Source organism: Thamnophis elegans, chromosome 12 (genome assembly GCF_009769535.1).
Source record: "Thamnophis elegans isolate rThaEle1 chromosome 12, rThaEle1.pri, whole genome shotgun sequence".
NCBI lineage: Eukaryota > Metazoa > Chordata > Lepidosauria > Squamata > Colubridae > Thamnophis > Thamnophis elegans.
This window is the reverse complement of record NC_045552.1, coordinates 13,746,698-13,763,069: the sequence shown is the minus strand read 5'-3', so window position 1 is coordinate 13,763,069 and position 16,372 is coordinate 13,746,698. Positions and strand designations below refer to the sequence as shown.

Below are 16,372 nucleotides of genomic sequence, written 5' to 3'. Positions count from 1 at the left end.
CTTACCACTTCCTCCACGCTTCACCTGCTTTACCAACTGCACCTCCCTCCGACGATCATCTGTGCTTTAGAAGCTGCGTTTCAGCTCCAATAAGGCACATGCAGGCGAAGGAAGCGAATGTGCTGAAGCTGACCAGGCTAAGGATGCTAGGCAGATGAATACCTAGTAGGCAGATATTTTTCCCCCTTATTTTCCTCCCTATATAAACTAAGGTGCATCTTATACTACAGAGCGTCTTACACTCCAAAAATACGGTAATGTGTCATACCAGGACAGGAAACTTGAGGCTTTTGGAGGGTTATTCATTTAGCAAATTTATATGTCGCCTTACAGCGGGAGTAAAACTGTTTGGGTTTTTTTTTTTTTAAATGCAAGGAAACAACCCCACGAAGAACAAAGATGGCAGAATTTTTAAAAACCCAGACGGGAACAAAGAGAAACCTTGAGCTAATAATGGCATTCATTTTCTGAGCATTGTTCCTTATGGACTCAAAAGGGCATCATCCATCCCAAAAGAAAACTTGGGGAATCCTGAAATTTGCAAAATGCTAAAAAAAAAAGAGAGAAAAGAACCCTGTAAGGAAAAGAAAAAAAAAGAGGAAGTGATCGGTCCAAGATTAGAATATTTAAAGCCTTGGAAAACTCCGTGTTGCAGATGGGAAATGGAAAATGACGGTTGTTGGGGGGGAAGGTATAGTAGATTGGATGGCTGGAAGTTTTGAGTTGAACCATTCGTGGATGTAGTGTTTTGTTGCAGGCACAGACTCACTCCTTAGTGCTCCGAACGAATGTCTGGAGGGCTTCCTTTTAGGTAATCAAATCTCTGGGTTTCCCCAAAGCCATCAGCAGTCTGAAGAGAGGCACTTTTACTGCTCCCATTAGAATTATGCAGCAGTGGTTCTTCTCCACGCCAGAACGCTCCGAAACCGATTATGTTTACTGTACTAACAGGGAACTTCATTGCTTACATGAAAAAGCTTCCAGGAAGCTGCCATACTTTAGCCTGCCTAGGTGGCACTGTCATTTCTGATCACTGTCAAAAGCAAATCCCCTGTCCCTTTTCACTCATTTGTCTGGAGCAGCAAAGGACATTCCCCCCCCCCCTCCTGCTACTGAATGATTCACAAAGAGGCTCCGTCTCTACCTTCTCACGTCCCTTAGGATGCTTTCTTAGGGAGGAAAAGGTAAGGGAAACATCAGTGAGTGTCATGTACCATATTTTTCAGAATATAAGATGCACGGGAGTATAAGACACTGCAAGATTTTGAAGAGGCAAATTAAAAAAAAGTTTTTGCATTCTACAGACCTCCCAAAAACGGCCCGTTTTTTGTCAGAAAAAGGGCATGCATAGCCCTTATAGAGTGCTCCTGGGGGCTGGGGGAGCAAAAAACAGCCCATTTTAAGCTCATTTCTGCCCTCCCCAGCCCCCAGGAGCACTCTGTAAGCCTCCTAAAGGCTATGCACAGCCATTTTGGTGAAGGGGGCAGGGTTTCAGGAGGCAAAATATGCTGTATTCAGTGTATAAGACACACCCAGATTTTCACCCTTTTTTGAGGGAAAAAGGTACGTTTTATACTCCGAAAAATACTGTAATTGAAAGGATAGGATGCAATTCTTCCTTAAGAAACTAACATCTGTTCTTTGCAAGGAGCATTGCTGTGGGGGCCAAAGCCTGCAGCATGTACCAGATTAAAAAAAAAAAAGGCTTATCCATAATTTAAGAACCCACAAACCCACTTCTGCTCTAGTCACACACCCAGGAGACCTGCTCTTGCTCGACAATCAATACAAACAGCAATTATCATCATCATCATCCATTTATACGGCCTTTAATAGATCCAGCTTTCGTACCTAGACAATAATTCTCTTCGATAATCTTCATTGGTCAAGCCTCATTTTCAAAGGCTGCGTCTCATTTGGGAAACAGGTTTCACAGAGCTTTAGGCAGGCTTGGAAAAAGCTAAGGTGGCCTCCTGGAAACCGACTCCTATAAAGTACAGAGGACTCTTGGTACATTTAGGGCAGAGTTCCCCAACCTTCGGCTTTGGGGACCGGCAGGGGACGGAGAGGGAATGGTTTAGCGGGAGCGGCTGACAAGCCCACGCGCAGCTCCATTTGCAATTCTGCCCATCCATTAATAGGACAGACCAATTATTTTCTACGCAAAAGACAACACAGGTGTATCTTTACAATCTTAACAGAAACGCAACTTCCAAAGTTGGTGTACTGAGAATATATATCAGGGGTGGGATTGAAAAAAATTAGCAACCAGATCTCTGCCTGGCTGCTGGATGGGCGTGGCCAAGTCAGCTTCCTGCACCATAGCAGCAGCAGTGGTGTGTGTTTTCACCCTCCCCAGGCTCCGGAGGTTTTTCTCAAGCCTCCGGGAGGGTGAAAACTACATCCCCTGGGCTCCGGAGGCTCTCTGAAGGCTGGAAATGGGCTCGTTTCCAGATTTCTGTTAGACTCATTTTTCGCCCTCCCAGAGCCTCCATGTGGGACCTATACTTACCTGGAATCCCAAATGGCCACATAGAGACTCCTCGGAGGGGCGGGCGGGGTCAGCCGGTCCTTGTAACTCCTGGTTCAGCAAACCAGATTAAAATTAACATTGGTTTGTCCGAACCAGCAGTTTCCCACTCCTGAATATATTGTACATCAGTGGTGGGTTTCAAATTTTTTTAGAACCTCTTCTATAGGTGTGGCCTGCTTTGTGGAAGTGGCTTGCTAGCCATGTGACTGGGTGGGCGTGGCCAATTTGTAAAATGTGGTGAAACTCACTTAACAACGCTCTTGCTTAGCAACCAAAATGTTGGCTCAGGAACTCTGGCATTTGAAGCACGCAAGTCTTAAAGCTGTCAAGTTACAAGACCCTTGCACCCCTAACCCTTTAGGAAAAAAAACCCCAAGGGTGTTCAAACTTGACAGCTTTAAGACTTGTGGACTTCAACTCCCAGAATTCCTCCTCTCACTCTTCATCTTGATGTGTGGACAGGCGGGGGGGAGGGAGCTGGAACTGGTTCTAAACGGCACTGTAGATTTGTGGAACCTCTTCTGTAGAACCCACCCCTGACATACACCCACATGTTTTGTGCGTGTGTCCCCTCAAGTACGCTTTTCCTTTCCTAAAAAAAATATTTCAATACATTCTAAAAGAAAGAAATTTTCTACACTTATGGCACTGTGACGGGAAGAACAGACACAATTTACTGAGAAAGGACCAGACCACTTATGTGAATGAAGACATCCACAACCTCATTCAGTATATCGTTGTTTTCAATTAATCATTTTCTGAATGAGTTATTTTGGGTGATGCTCACTGTTGAACAGACAAGTGATTCTGCAATTCAGTTTAGGCTATCCTTTTGAGTTTAAAAAAATCCAATAAAAACAATCTTAATTAGATCTGTATGAAATATTACGCTAGCATGCTGCTACCCACTGTAAGGATTATTTAATACGGTAACTAGCCCAGTCTTCTGCCCCTGGACTGTTGTTTATCGTAGAGCAAAAGACATCTATGTCAATAAATTCCACCCGAAATTTTTACAAGGCATTTTTTTTTAATATAAAAATGACAAACGAATCTTAGGGAAGCATTCAATATTAAATGCTAACTTCCCCACTTTACCATGGTCAAAACGATTTCAAAAAAGAGAGAACACATTTTAAAGGTAAAATAAAGCATTTACGCATCCATCAACAGTATGGAGCTGGGCTGCCGCGTCTTTTAGGCTGCTGCAAATATGGTTAAAAAATTCAAGACGAGATCTTTTAGGATACAGATAGCGAGTTAACGCTGCCCTGGAAAGATGACAGTTGCAATCTTTTCATGGACCATCTTCCTCTTCCTCCTCCTCCTTTTCAAATTAGTTGGAAGCAATCAAGTTCTGCAAATCTTCAGAATTAATCCACGCTCTTCCTCATTGAATCTCTCCCATATACAGTCTTTTGTCACTAGATGCAGAAAGTACTGATGGAAAGGAAGGCAGATTTGGTTAAAAGGTTAAGTGAAAGGTCCCATTTCAATCATTCTGGGGACTTGTTTTATTTTATCAGCTTAAATATTTGTGTTTCTAAGGCATTTCTTTAAATATCTGCAACCTAAGTGCTCTAACAGAGCAATGAACCAGCAAGGAAGAAGAGCTCCTTCAGAGTTATGTTAGATTATTAAAAAGGATAATTTCATACTTTAGCACATATGTTCAAGGTTGCTGGTCGTGCATAGGAAGGACTTACCTATTGGTTCTTCTGGATGAAACGCCACTTCATTTATTGAACCTGCATGGCCTGGAAGTTTATAGAGGATTCTTCTGGAGGTTGTATCCCACACATAAACAAACCTGTGTATAATGACAAACACACATAAAGGCCTCCCTGCACGTAAGAGATCAGTTTCCTCAAACGAAATATAAACACAGAAGCTGCTGAACATATAAGCTTGTTTTGTCCACATTAAATACCATTAGAGAATCTTTTTTAAAAAACAAAAAAAGTCCTTAGATTTGCATTTTAGTAAATCTGGAAACAGCAAAGGACTAGTCTGCGGTGCGCCTGCCAGCGAAAATGGAGCTTGAGTTCCATTTTTGCGAGCAGAGAGTTGCAGGAGGCCATTGCAGCCAAAAATGGAGCTCGGGAGCCCATTTTCGCTGGCAGAGCTCTTGGGCCATCACAGGCACCCCCAACATGTTTGATGTCGAGTTGGCCATGCCCCCTGGCCACGCTCCCAAGGTCAAACACGACCCTGATGCGACCCTCAATGAAATTGAGTTTGACACCCTTGCCCTAATCTGCCAACCTCAGAAGCTAGCTTCAGACCAGTGAATTGCAGCTACCGTACTTAACACAACCCTATATCATTGGAATTAGAATCAATGGATCTGAATGTACTGCTGCGAAACTGCGGCAGGTATATGGTTTGTTATACATTTTAGACCATGCAGATCAAAACCCAATTCTGTGAATTATCAATTAAAAGGAACATACAAGACAAATGGCTAAATAAAATACAGTAAAAAATAATAATAAAGGTGGCCACTGCAACTGAGACTAACCAAGACATTCTCTGGATCAACCTGGTTTTAAGTATCATCATCATCATCAATTTATTTACTTATTTATTGCTAAAATAAAATAAAAAAGGGGGGGGGCTTTTAAATGTTAAAAAGTTAAACCAGCAGATTTTTTTACCTGTCTGCAGATCCAGCAGCTATTTTACTTCCATCCGGGGACCAGGAACATCGCAAAAGGTTCTAACAAAGAAGGAAACACAGTCCAATTCCAAACGTATTTCATGTTCTTTATTTTTATCCAAAGGGAAATCTACCAGGGCTTGCAATATTAACAATACTCCAGGAATGCTTTTCCTCTGAAACCTTAGTCCGCAGTTCTGTACCAGATTTTATTGCCAGCACTATGAGCATCTTGCTTTCTTACTATGAAATTGGTTGTGAATGTCAAGAAGGTTAATTTATAGACAACGACAACTGCACTGGGGTGGGGGTGGGGGGGGAAAGGGAGCTCTTTTGCAGCAGCTCTTAATTGGAATTTTATCCCACGCATTAATTTTCAACGTAGGCCTTCTTAAAGGGTTTGCATATATTCTGAGTTTTAAAAGCCATTTATTCATCAATTAACTGTCAACTACCAGCCATAAACAGGCAATGTTTCAGCCAACACTTCACTTACCTTCTCAAAATTATGCACGTTCCCTTGGAGTATCTTCACACATCTTTCTTTGGGAGCAAAAGGCCGAACATCCCAGATGCGAACTAGAACAAAATCAAAACCAGCATGTAGCATCCAGAGCTCATTATTTCGATATTGGCTCATAATGCAGGTTTAATTGCCAGCCAGCTGCTAAAATGTAATTTTAATGCAATAACAACAATAATAACATCAAATAAAGTTGCAACATGTAGAGTGATTATCATCTCAGTTCTCCCTGACAGCCAAGATTAAAAGATCCCTGGGAGGACAGCTTAAAACCGAATACTCAATACCCAACATGAGTGCTGAATTTCACCCATTATTGTTGCTCAAATCAAAAGAAGATAATTTAAAATTATTCCTGAACGGGGAAGTGACATAACAACCATTGTAGGATTCTCTCTTAATTATTCTTTATCTGTTTCACTCCTTGGATTCCACCAGAAATTTGTCACTCAAGCCAGTCTCTCATTCTTAATTTTCATCTCTACACCACTGTTTGCTCTAAAACCATGAGTGCTGTCAGTCAACTATTTATCATGGCCATGTTATTACAGATAACATGACTTACAATCATTTGTTTAGGGACTGAAATTACAGTTGCATTGAAACAAATGATTTATGACTGGTCCTCGCACTTATGACTGTCATGGCATCCCACAGCCCCGTGATCAAAATCCAGGCACTTGACAACTGGCATATACCGTGTTTTCCTGAAAATACAACCTACTCAGAAAAGTAAGCCCTAGTTTGATTTTTACACATGCGCCCAAAATAAGCTCTATCCCCCCCAAAATAAGCCCTAATTAAGACCCCGCCCATTCCAGGGTGCACAGTTCAGGATGGGGGTGGTGGAGCAGCCCTGCTACTTACCTTCAGAAAGTTGCAACCAGACCTCACATACCTTGGCCCATTTCTTTTGCTGTAGCCGGCAAGGCTTTTTTGAAGGCCTCTGTAGCCGATAAAGAGAGCTCTGGATCGATCCGGAGCTCTGTTATCGGCTACAGAGGCCTTCAGGAAAGCTTTGCTGGCCTAGCCAGATGAAGAAGTTCCGGAAGGCCTCTGATAGCAAAAAAGAGCCAGGGGCGATGCATACAAATGAGGTGAGTCAGCGGACAACATCCCCCCCCCCCCGAATATAAGATCTGGTGCCTTTTTTGGTGGGAAAATTATAAACAGGGTCTTACTTTTGGGGAAACACAATATTTAAATGTCTGCAGCATCATGGAGTATAAACTGCTTAAAGAGGACTGTAAAGCACTATGAAGTTGTATGGAAGTCTAAGTGCCATTGCTATTCTCATTTGCTTGCCACTAATGAGCAACTGATGAGGATACCATACCTGGAGGTATGAAAAGAGAGTAGGGAAAAAGTGATTACCTGCATTGTCCATTGCATTGGAAAGCAAGTAAGAGCCCTCTGCACTTAGGCTGAGACCGGTGACAGAATCCGCATGTCCTCTCATTGTGTAAGTTAGCTTGTTCTGACGAAGGTCCCATACCTTTAAGACATTTAGGCTTGGCCTTTTACACTTGAAAGACATACTAGAAACTAAGAAGTCATCATCATCTTCGACCCTGTATAATCCCTTGTGGGGAGGAGCCTGGATGGAACTAGCCAGAGTGTTTTAAAGGCCAGATGCCCTTCCTGTCGCCAATGAGAAGTTTTGTTCAGCAGATATATTCTCAGTGTGCCCAGAGAGAAATATCTGCCGCTAACTAGGTTCAAACTCACAGCCTCCTGATTGTGAGGCGAGCGCTCCACCTCTAGGCCACTGCACCACTCGAAACTAACAAGCAATAGATAAAGTGAGGCCCTAAAAGTGCCACATTTAAGTTGTAATAAAAAGACTTCTAGCCTACACCCATGTTCCAGATGCAGGGATTTCTTTCCACCAATTGATTCTATAAGTAGTCCCTGACCATTGACTTAGTGACCGTTCAAAGTTACAATGACACTGAAAAAAAGTGACTTATGATTGTTGCAGCATCCCCATGGTCATGTGATTAAAATACAGGCGCTTGGCAACTGTCTCCTATATATGAGGCTGCAGTGTCCCGGGGTCACATGATCAGCTTTTGCGATCTTCTGACAAGCAAAGTCAATGGGGAAGCCAGATTTACTTAACAACTGTGTTACTAACTTAACTGCAGTGATTCACTTAGCTGTGGCAAGAAATGTCGTAAAATGGGTTAGGATTCACTCTCTTCCTTAGCTATAGAAATTTTTGGACAATTGTGGTCGTAAGCTGAGGACTACCTGTTTAAAAACAATGACATTTTAGGAATAAAATCCAAAACAGTTTTAGGGGTGTGGAAAGAAATGACTCCTCCCCCCCGCCCCACATTATTCATGGCCTACATATGGGGCATTTAGCCAAACCCATTTTCTATTCCTGTTCTTAGAAAAACCTGAAATATCAGAGCGAAGTAGCACTGCCTACTCACCCTCACAAAAGAAGTTACATTTCAAGTGCCAGAAGAAATTAGAGAACCTCCATACCATCTATGCTTTTAACCCATTTTATCGGGAGGGGGGGGGCTGCCCGTGTTATTTTACAGCGCGAAATGAAAAAGGAAACAGAAATCCGTTTTAAAATAAATATCAAACCTGGCTTCCTGGACCAAGTCAACTGACCTTGATATCATTGTCGATACCGCCAGATATTATCTGATCACTGATGTCATTGAAGGTCACAGCTAATACTTGATAGGTGTTCTGAAAGGTTTGAACAGCAGCTTTCTTCCTGATGTCCCAGAGCTGAGGAGGAGGAAAAAATGTTTATTTTTATACATTAAAAATATGCCGATTGCATGACGCGATCAGGGCTTCTCTTAAACCTACTAATTATGAACAGAAGATCATTGTGTAGGGAAGGAGCAATGAAGGTACAGTTACTGGGTGTCACTCTCCCAAAGATCTACACATTTCTTCTGACCTAGACTTCCCAAAATCACAAAGCAGACTCCTTGTCCTGACAAAACCCCTCTTTATTAAGCTAATATGAATTCCTCTCATTCATATCCAGCAAAGTCCCGGCAAACAGTCTTTTAAGGGTGAATTTACAACCACAGACCTTATCAGGCTTGGAGAGCTGCCAGGCCGATATCTTCCAAATGCAATGCTGTGCAAGAAAATACTTGGCAAATACTTGACTCTCTCTGAGAGTCATGAACAAATCTTCACTGTAATTAAGCGAACTAATTGTGTCTTGCGAACTCCACTCCCCTTTTGGTCCTCTTTATTCCTTATGGGAGGGGCCTTTCAACGTCCACTTGTGCCTTTACTCCCGAGTTGGCCCTGATTCCTTAACTGTTCCCTTCTCCTGGCAGCTCTTCTGCCCCCCTGAACTCCGACGCAGAGCCCTCATCAGAGCCTTCCCTAGACTCCAGGACTGGGCCATGTTCCTCCCCAACCTCCTCACTGTCTGAGTCTGCCATCAGCTCCTCTGGCGGGCCACAGCAAGATTGAGCATGTTTGGTTGAAGAGAGATATGCATCCAGAGGCAAAAGAAAATGCCCCCCAAACAAACCTCTTTTTCATATTCATTACAAGGATGGCAAACAGGGTAAAGAACCCATCTGTACATAATATTTGGGTGGTAAAACCACCAGCACATGCCAGCTGGGGAGTTCTGGAAGTTGCAAGTTCACAAATCTTAAAAGTTGCCAAGGTTGGACACTTCTGGCCTACAGAGCTTCTCCTAAAATTTCACATATTGCTCTAGTTTTTCTCTTGTAGGCTTGTTTTGCCATAGGCAACCAATCTATGTGTGCATCTACCAGGGGAAAAAGATAGCAATCATCCCTCTCAGGAGGCCCCAAACCTTCCGGATAACATTTATCAAATGCTGCCACAAGGTTATATATAAGCAGAATCAAAATACCAAGTATTAAAATATAGGAAAAAATAATGCCACTGCCTATTTGAAAGAGGCTGAAAGTCATTGGCTTCTAACAGACAACCAGACAGACTGGCAATTAGAAAGACTAGCCTAAAGCCATCCCGTTGGCTTTTAAGCCAAAGGCAGGACTAGAACTCCGTCTCCAGGTTTTTTGCTCTGTAATTAAAACTACACCAAACCAGCCTTCACTGTTATTCTGCAAGAGTAGAGTACAAATTCTGACCTTCACTGTCCCATCATCACTGCCTGTGCAAACCAGCTGAGGTCCACGTCTTGCTGGATAGCAGGAGTTGACAAATGAAGTGTGTCCTTTAAGTCTTTTCACTCTCTCTCCTGTCTCACTATCCCACACTGCTACTGTTTTATCCGTCGAGGCCGAGAACAGCATGCTGAGAAAGAAGGCAATGGCTATGAATCTTATAAAGCTAGTACTTCTCAACACTTAAGTTACTTATGACATTAAAAATGGTCCATTAGATAAGAGAAACATACTAGACAGAAACTCAAAACATTTTTCAAAAAGTCCCCACCCCCCGCAGCACTCTATAAGCCTCCATAAGGTTATGCATGCAATTTTTTTGACAAAAAACAGGCCCGTTTTTGCGAAAAACAGGTCTTTTTTTGTCCCCCCCCCCCGCAGAGCACTCTGCAAGTCTCTCCAAAGCTATTCATGTGTCTTTTTTAAAAAAAAAAAAAAAAAAACGGGCCCGTTTTTGTGAAAAATGGGCTGTTTTTGGGAGGTTTGCAGAGTGCAAAAACTTTTTTTTCCCTTTTGGAAAGCTCTTTAACTGATTGATGAGAATTACATTGATCAAGTGCTGCGCCAGCAAAAACAAAGTCTTAGGTGCTGCAGATTGTCAGCGATTTCCTTCTCTAGCACATGGATAAATACACATGGAAACATCTACCTACCTACCTACCTACCTACTCTCTCTCTCTCTCTCTCTCTCTTCCTGCCTACTGTATTTCTCTCTCTCCCCCTCTATCTACCTACCTACTCTCTCTCTCTCCCTACCTATCTACTGTATTTCTCTCTCTCCCCCCTCTATCTACCTATATACCTACCTACTCTCTCTCTCTTCCTATTTACTGTATTTCTCTCTCTCTCTATCCCTCTACCTACCAACCTTACTCTCTCTCTCTCTCCCTACCTATCTACTGTATTTCTCTCTCCCCCCACACCTACCTACTATATTTCTCTTTCTCTCCCTCTCTATCCCTCTATCTATCTACCTACTTTTTTAAAAAATTGCCTCCTCAAAACCTTGGTGAGTCTTATACTCTGGTACGTCTTATACTCCGAAAAATATGGTAAGTCTAAGTGCTATTGCTAGCATCTGAAAGCATTGGGAATATAATCTATTATGCAGCACTCTTACTGTAGGAGTTTCTAAAGAGTGTGTTATTGAGTTCTTCATGCTAACGGTGCACTCCCTTTGAGGAAATTTTGCCTCATATATATTTGGCTGGCTAGTGTGTTAAGCTGATATTTAAAACATTAATACAGTCTTGAGAGCAGAAATAGGTTTTAAAGATTTTGAATTAAAACTTGACATTTATTGCTCTATGATCAACATTGAACCTGTAGTTAACCCAGCTTAAAATCCTGTACTGAAAAAATAGGTGCCTTTCCTTCCCAGCCTTTGAACTGGCTGTTTATCAATCCAATAAAAACACTGAAGAATATGATTTGCTATGAGCATGGATCATTTCTTATTTAAAAACTGAGTTACTTATTTCAAAACATATAGAGGTTTTTTTGTAGTGTACTTTTTTTTAGTTACACACACACAAGAGCACCTGCCCACCTAGCAATTCGAAAGCATGCAAATGTGACTGGATAAATACTACTTTGGTGGGAAGGTAACAGTGTCCTGTGTGCCTCTGGCATCTAGCCATGCTGGCCACATGACCACCAGAAATTGTCTTCGGACAACACTGGCTCCATCAGCCAAGAAACAAGAGATGAGCATCCTGTCCTAATGTCAGACACGACTGGACAGGGAAACCTTTACCTTTTATATGTACATACATACATACATACATACATACATACGTATGTACGTATGTACGTACATACATACACTATATTGCCAAAAATATTCGCTCACCCATCCAAATAATCAGAATCAGGTGTTCCAATCACTTCCATGGCCACAGGGGTATAAAATCAAGTACCTAGGCATGCAGACTGTTTTTACAAACATTGGTGAAAGAATGGGTCGCTCTCAGGAGCTCAGTGAATTCCAGCGTGGAACTGTGATAGGATGCCACCTGTGCAACAAATCCAGTCGTGACATTTCCTCGCTCCTAAATATTCCACAGTCAACTGTCAGCTGTATAATAAGAACGTGGAAGTGTTTGGGAACGACAGCAACTCAGCCACAAAGTGGTAGGCCACGTAAACCCATCCAACATCAGTGTGTGACCTCACAAATGCGCTTCTAGAAGAATGGTCAAAAATTCCCATAAACGCACTCCTGAACCTTGTGGACAGCCTTCCCAGAAGAGTTGAAGCTGTTATAGCTGCAAAGGGTGGACTGACGTCATATTGAACCCTATGGATTAGGAATGGGATGTCACTTACAGTAAGTTCATATGCGAGGAAAGGCTGGTGAGCGAATTCCTTTGGCAATATAGTGTACATATATTAGCCATTTGAGGATTATAGTAAAATATTTTTTTAAAAAAACCTCAAGCATCCTTTTCAAAGAAAACAGGGAAAGCAATAGCAAATCATAAATAAATAAAACACAACATATGAATATGATATGAAGCTAGTTTTCTGTATTCCTATTGAGGGTTTGTTTTTTTTTTGAGGGGTGTCAAGCTAAGAAGTATTTCGGCATATTATACAAAATGTAAAAAAAAAAAACCCCACAGACACTAACCTGCCATCAGTGTTATAATGCAATTCCATAACTGCGCCGCTGTGGCCCTTCAAAGTGGCATAATTATCACAGTCACCATACACATTCCATAGGACTGAAATGAGAGGGAGGATCAAGCCTAAGTATAGTATTTCCCCTGAAAACTGGAATATATCAAACAACCATTTCAAACCAAAGATTTCTTAATACACATAGCCTGCAATTAGGCAGGTGCTATTGCATGTAAGATTGCAAGTAGTCAAAGTGCTGCTAATATCTGAACCTATAAATGACATGTTTACCAACGGACCGAAGCACCCAGCAAAAACAAAATTCTGCTTAATATAAAGGATGAGAAGGGTAAAGCATTCTTTTGTTAATGACAATAAAGTTCTGCTAAAAACTGTTAAGCAGTGCACACCATTAAAGCAGTGCCCCCCCAACCTTTTGGGCACCAGGGACAGTTCTATGGAGAGATAATTTTCTGTGGACACGGGGGGGGGGGGGGGGGGAGTGTTTTATGTGCTGCCTGCATCCTGCTTTGCTTGTTTGTGTGGCCTGGTTTCTGGCAAGCCGTGGCCTGGTGCTGGTCCACGAACGTAGGGTTGTGGACCCCTGCATTAGAGGTATGTCTCTATTTACTCTCATTAGAATGGAAGGGCTCTTCTGAGAATACCTAATGTGCAGATTTAACAAGCCTCTCATGCTCAAAGAAAGATCACAGAATTGACTTACGTATCAACCTGTCGAACCCAGCTGAGGCTAAGGTGGATCCATTAGGATGAAACTTGCAACAATAAACCTCTCCTTCGTGACCAGAAAGTAACATTATGGGTGCTTGCAATGAGGAACATCTTGGGGGGCCCTAAAATAGAAAGGAAATGCAACATATTCAAGAAGATATATGGTTATTGTTATTGTTTTGATTTGCTTTCTCTCTCTCTCTCTCCCCCTCCCTCCTTTCATATTTTAGGTAGGTGACACAATTAGAAGTTAGGTAGGATAGAAAGAAAACATCTTTTAATAAAGGGTGATATAATTAAAAGTTAGAATAAGAGATAGAAATAAGAGAAAGGAGGACTATTAATGTATATATTTTTATATAATAAAATAAGAGCAATAAGAAAATATGTGACTTAATCAAATAATGATAGACTGCAACTTAATCTATTTATGTATTATTAGAAATATATAAGTTGGTAGAATGTAACAATTATGATTAATTTTATTAGTTTTATTTGTACTAAAAAGTATGACACCCAGGTGCTACTTTGTTCACGCAGTGATGTTTGTTAAAAAGAAAATATAAATAAGCACAAACCGTTGATAGAAAAAAATTAAGTCAGAAAGAAAATTGATCTATACATTTTGAAAAGGCTCAGACATCTCTTAATGCTAAGAAAACAGGATGAATATTGTAATCAGTGGAAAATGTAAACATAGCTATGGCTAAAGTAGCAGAAACTGTAGGTCCAACTGCAGACAATGAATTAGGAAAGATTGCATTAAAATCTATAAACATTTATTCTATTAATACCAGCATTCGCACAAAAAGAGATCAATATGTTTATTGTTATTATTTGTTCTGCATTTTTATAAGTTTGCTTATATTATATATATAGCGCTTTTAATGAGGGCGTTAACATCTTAATAAATTGAACAAATACTTATCACATTCACTAAGCGACATTTGGAAAAATGCAGCAAATATATGTGTAAACCAGTCAACATGTTTAATATAAAGTTTAATAATTTAATAGAGAGATATTGTTTAGTCAAGCAGCATGAAAATTTAATGGTTATGATGATTGTCCTTTGTTGCACATTCAGCCAGAAGGTTAAACTAGATTTGGAATTTTATCCACCTATCAATTCCTTCCTAAGAGCTTAGAATAGGCAGACGTTCTCATAGAAGAAAATATTTGTAGCTCAGTGTTGAGAGACTCTTGATGCTCTCTGAGCTTGGTTGTTTACTTGCAAACATTTCATTTCCCAACTAGTGTAACATCAGAGCGCAAACCCACTCCTTTCTAAAACTGATGATGTTACCTAGTTTGGTAATGAGACATGTGCTGGAAAACAGCCAAGCTCAGAGATTTTATGGAGATTCTCAGTCATCCAGGTCATGGCTGTCCCAAAAGTGTTTTTTAATGAGGCAACTGGACTTTATTTTTTCTTTTGAAGACGTTTCACTTCTCATCCAAGAAACTTCTTCAGCTCTGACAGGATGGTAGTGGGGAATGGGATAATTTATATTCCTTGCTAGTCATTTGCATCCTTTTAGAGAGTTGCTGTTGCACTTGGAAGTTTATCTGTGTCCTAAGGGTCACCTGAGTAGTGCTGCAATTTTTCTCTGGAAATCCGTTCATACTCCCACAGCCTTTGAAGCTCAGAGAGCAACAACGACCACATAGGCAGATATTGTTGTTTGATGGTGTTTTAAAGTAATTGTGTTATTATTATTATTGATCATCACACAGTGAGCCAGATATTCAGACTGGGTTTGGCATTTTTGTCTACCTATCGAGTTCTTACCAAGGACCTGGGATAGGCAAATCGGGATGCTTGACGGTGTTGTGGTTATTATTATACTTTTATTCATTAAATGTGAAACTCATTCAACTGATGTGTCACAAATACCATTGACTGGTGCTAATGGTTGATGCAGGTTGCTGCCGGCATCCTAGGTATCAATCAAATATCTTCTTAAGATGTACAATGTTTTTATTATTATTAATTATTATTATTTACCATTACCCAAAAACATAACAAGTAGATTGTTGTTGTTGTTAATTGCGAAGTCATGTCCGATCCATTGTCACCCCATGGACAATGTTCCTCCAGGCCTTTCTGTCCTCTACCATCCTCTCGAGTCCATTTAAGCTCACGGTGACTGCTTCAGTGATTCCATTCAGCAACCTCATTCTCTGCCGTCCCCTTCTTCTTTTGCCCTCAGTCGTTCCCAGCATTAGGCTCTTCTCCAGGGAGTCCTTCCTTCTCATCAAGTGGCCAAAGTATTTGAGTTTCCTCTTCAGGATCTGGCCTTCTAAAGAGCAGTCAGGATTGATCTCCTCTAGGACTGACCGGTTGGATCACCTTGCAGTTCAAGTGACTCACGGGAGTCTTCTCCAACACCATAGTTCAAAGGCCTCAATTCTTTGGCGCTCAACCTTTCTTATGGTCCAACTTTCACAGCCATACATTGCAACTGGGAAAACCATAGCCTTGACTATATGCACTTTTGTTGGCAGGGTGATGTCCCTGCTTTTTAGTCTGCTGCCTAGGTTTGCCATAGCTTTCCTCCCCAGGAGCGAGGTTTTTTAATTTCTTGGCTGCAATCCCCCTCTGTGGTGATCTTGGAGCCCAGGAAAATAAAATCTGTCACTACCTGGGAATTTATAAGGAATCGAATTAGCAGGATGATGTCTCTGCTATTTTGTAGGCTGTTTAGATTTGTCATCGCTTTTGGAACATGGGACAGGACCAAAAGGCAAAAAGCAAGTGGGCAACCGAATGCAAAATAAAATTCTTAGCAGAAAGACACGAGAATCAGGAAATGACGTTTCAATGAAACGATTCTGAGGGCAAAAGCCGCTAGTCCCCTTCCCCCCAACATCCATTTCAAGGGAAAAACTCAGCAGCCTCCCTTCCCAGGAAGAAACTCACCGCCTGTAACAAGGCCCCCGGAGGCGGTTGCCCAGCTCCGGGGCCCGGCCCCAAGATGAGCTCATGGCGGGGTTTCTTAGCAGCAGCAGCAGCCGCCACCAAAGCCATATCCGGCCCGGGAGCCTTCCGTTTCTGCGGGTCGATCATCGCGCCGGAGGCCCTCAACGCCGCCGTGCGGGACCAAGTGTGTGGAGACCCCGCCCACTTCTCTTCATTGGCTCTT

General features: G+C 41.6%; 1 protein-coding gene across 1 annotated transcript; it reads right to left on the bottom strand.

Annotated features, from left to right (window-relative positions):
- Positions 1 to 3,540: 3,540 nt before the first annotated feature.
- Positions 3,541 to 16,365, bottom strand: SNRNP40 (small nuclear ribonucleoprotein U5 subunit 40). Its single transcript, XM_032228513.1, has 10 exons — positions 16,150 to 16,365; positions 13,219 to 13,348; positions 12,505 to 12,598; positions 9,837 to 10,002; positions 8,347 to 8,469; positions 7,090 to 7,210; positions 5,689 to 5,771; positions 5,191 to 5,252; positions 4,240 to 4,343; positions 3,541 to 3,973 (listed from the first exon to the last, which is right to left on the bottom strand). Exons 1-10 carry the CDS (start codon positions 16,294 to 16,296, stop codon positions 3,924 to 3,926), a joined length of 1,080 nt encoding a protein of 359 aa, XP_032084404.1. The 5' UTR covers positions 16,297 to 16,365; the 3' UTR covers positions 3,541 to 3,923.
- Between the last annotated feature and the right edge of the window lie 7 nt (positions 16,366 to 16,372).

Coding starts and splice junctions, on each gene's coding strand:
- SNRNP40 (XM_032228513.1), bottom strand. CDS start 16,296: ATGATCGACCCGCAGAAACGGAAGGCTCCCGGGCCGGATATGGCTTTG. Junction 12,599..13,218: donor TGGGTTCGACAGGTTGATAC/GTAAGTCAATTC, acceptor CTCTCATTTCAG/TCCTATGGAATGTGTATGGT. Junction 4,344..5,190: donor GCTGCTGGATCTGCAGACAG/GTAAAAAAATCT, acceptor CATTATACACAG/GTTTGTTTATGTGTGGGATA.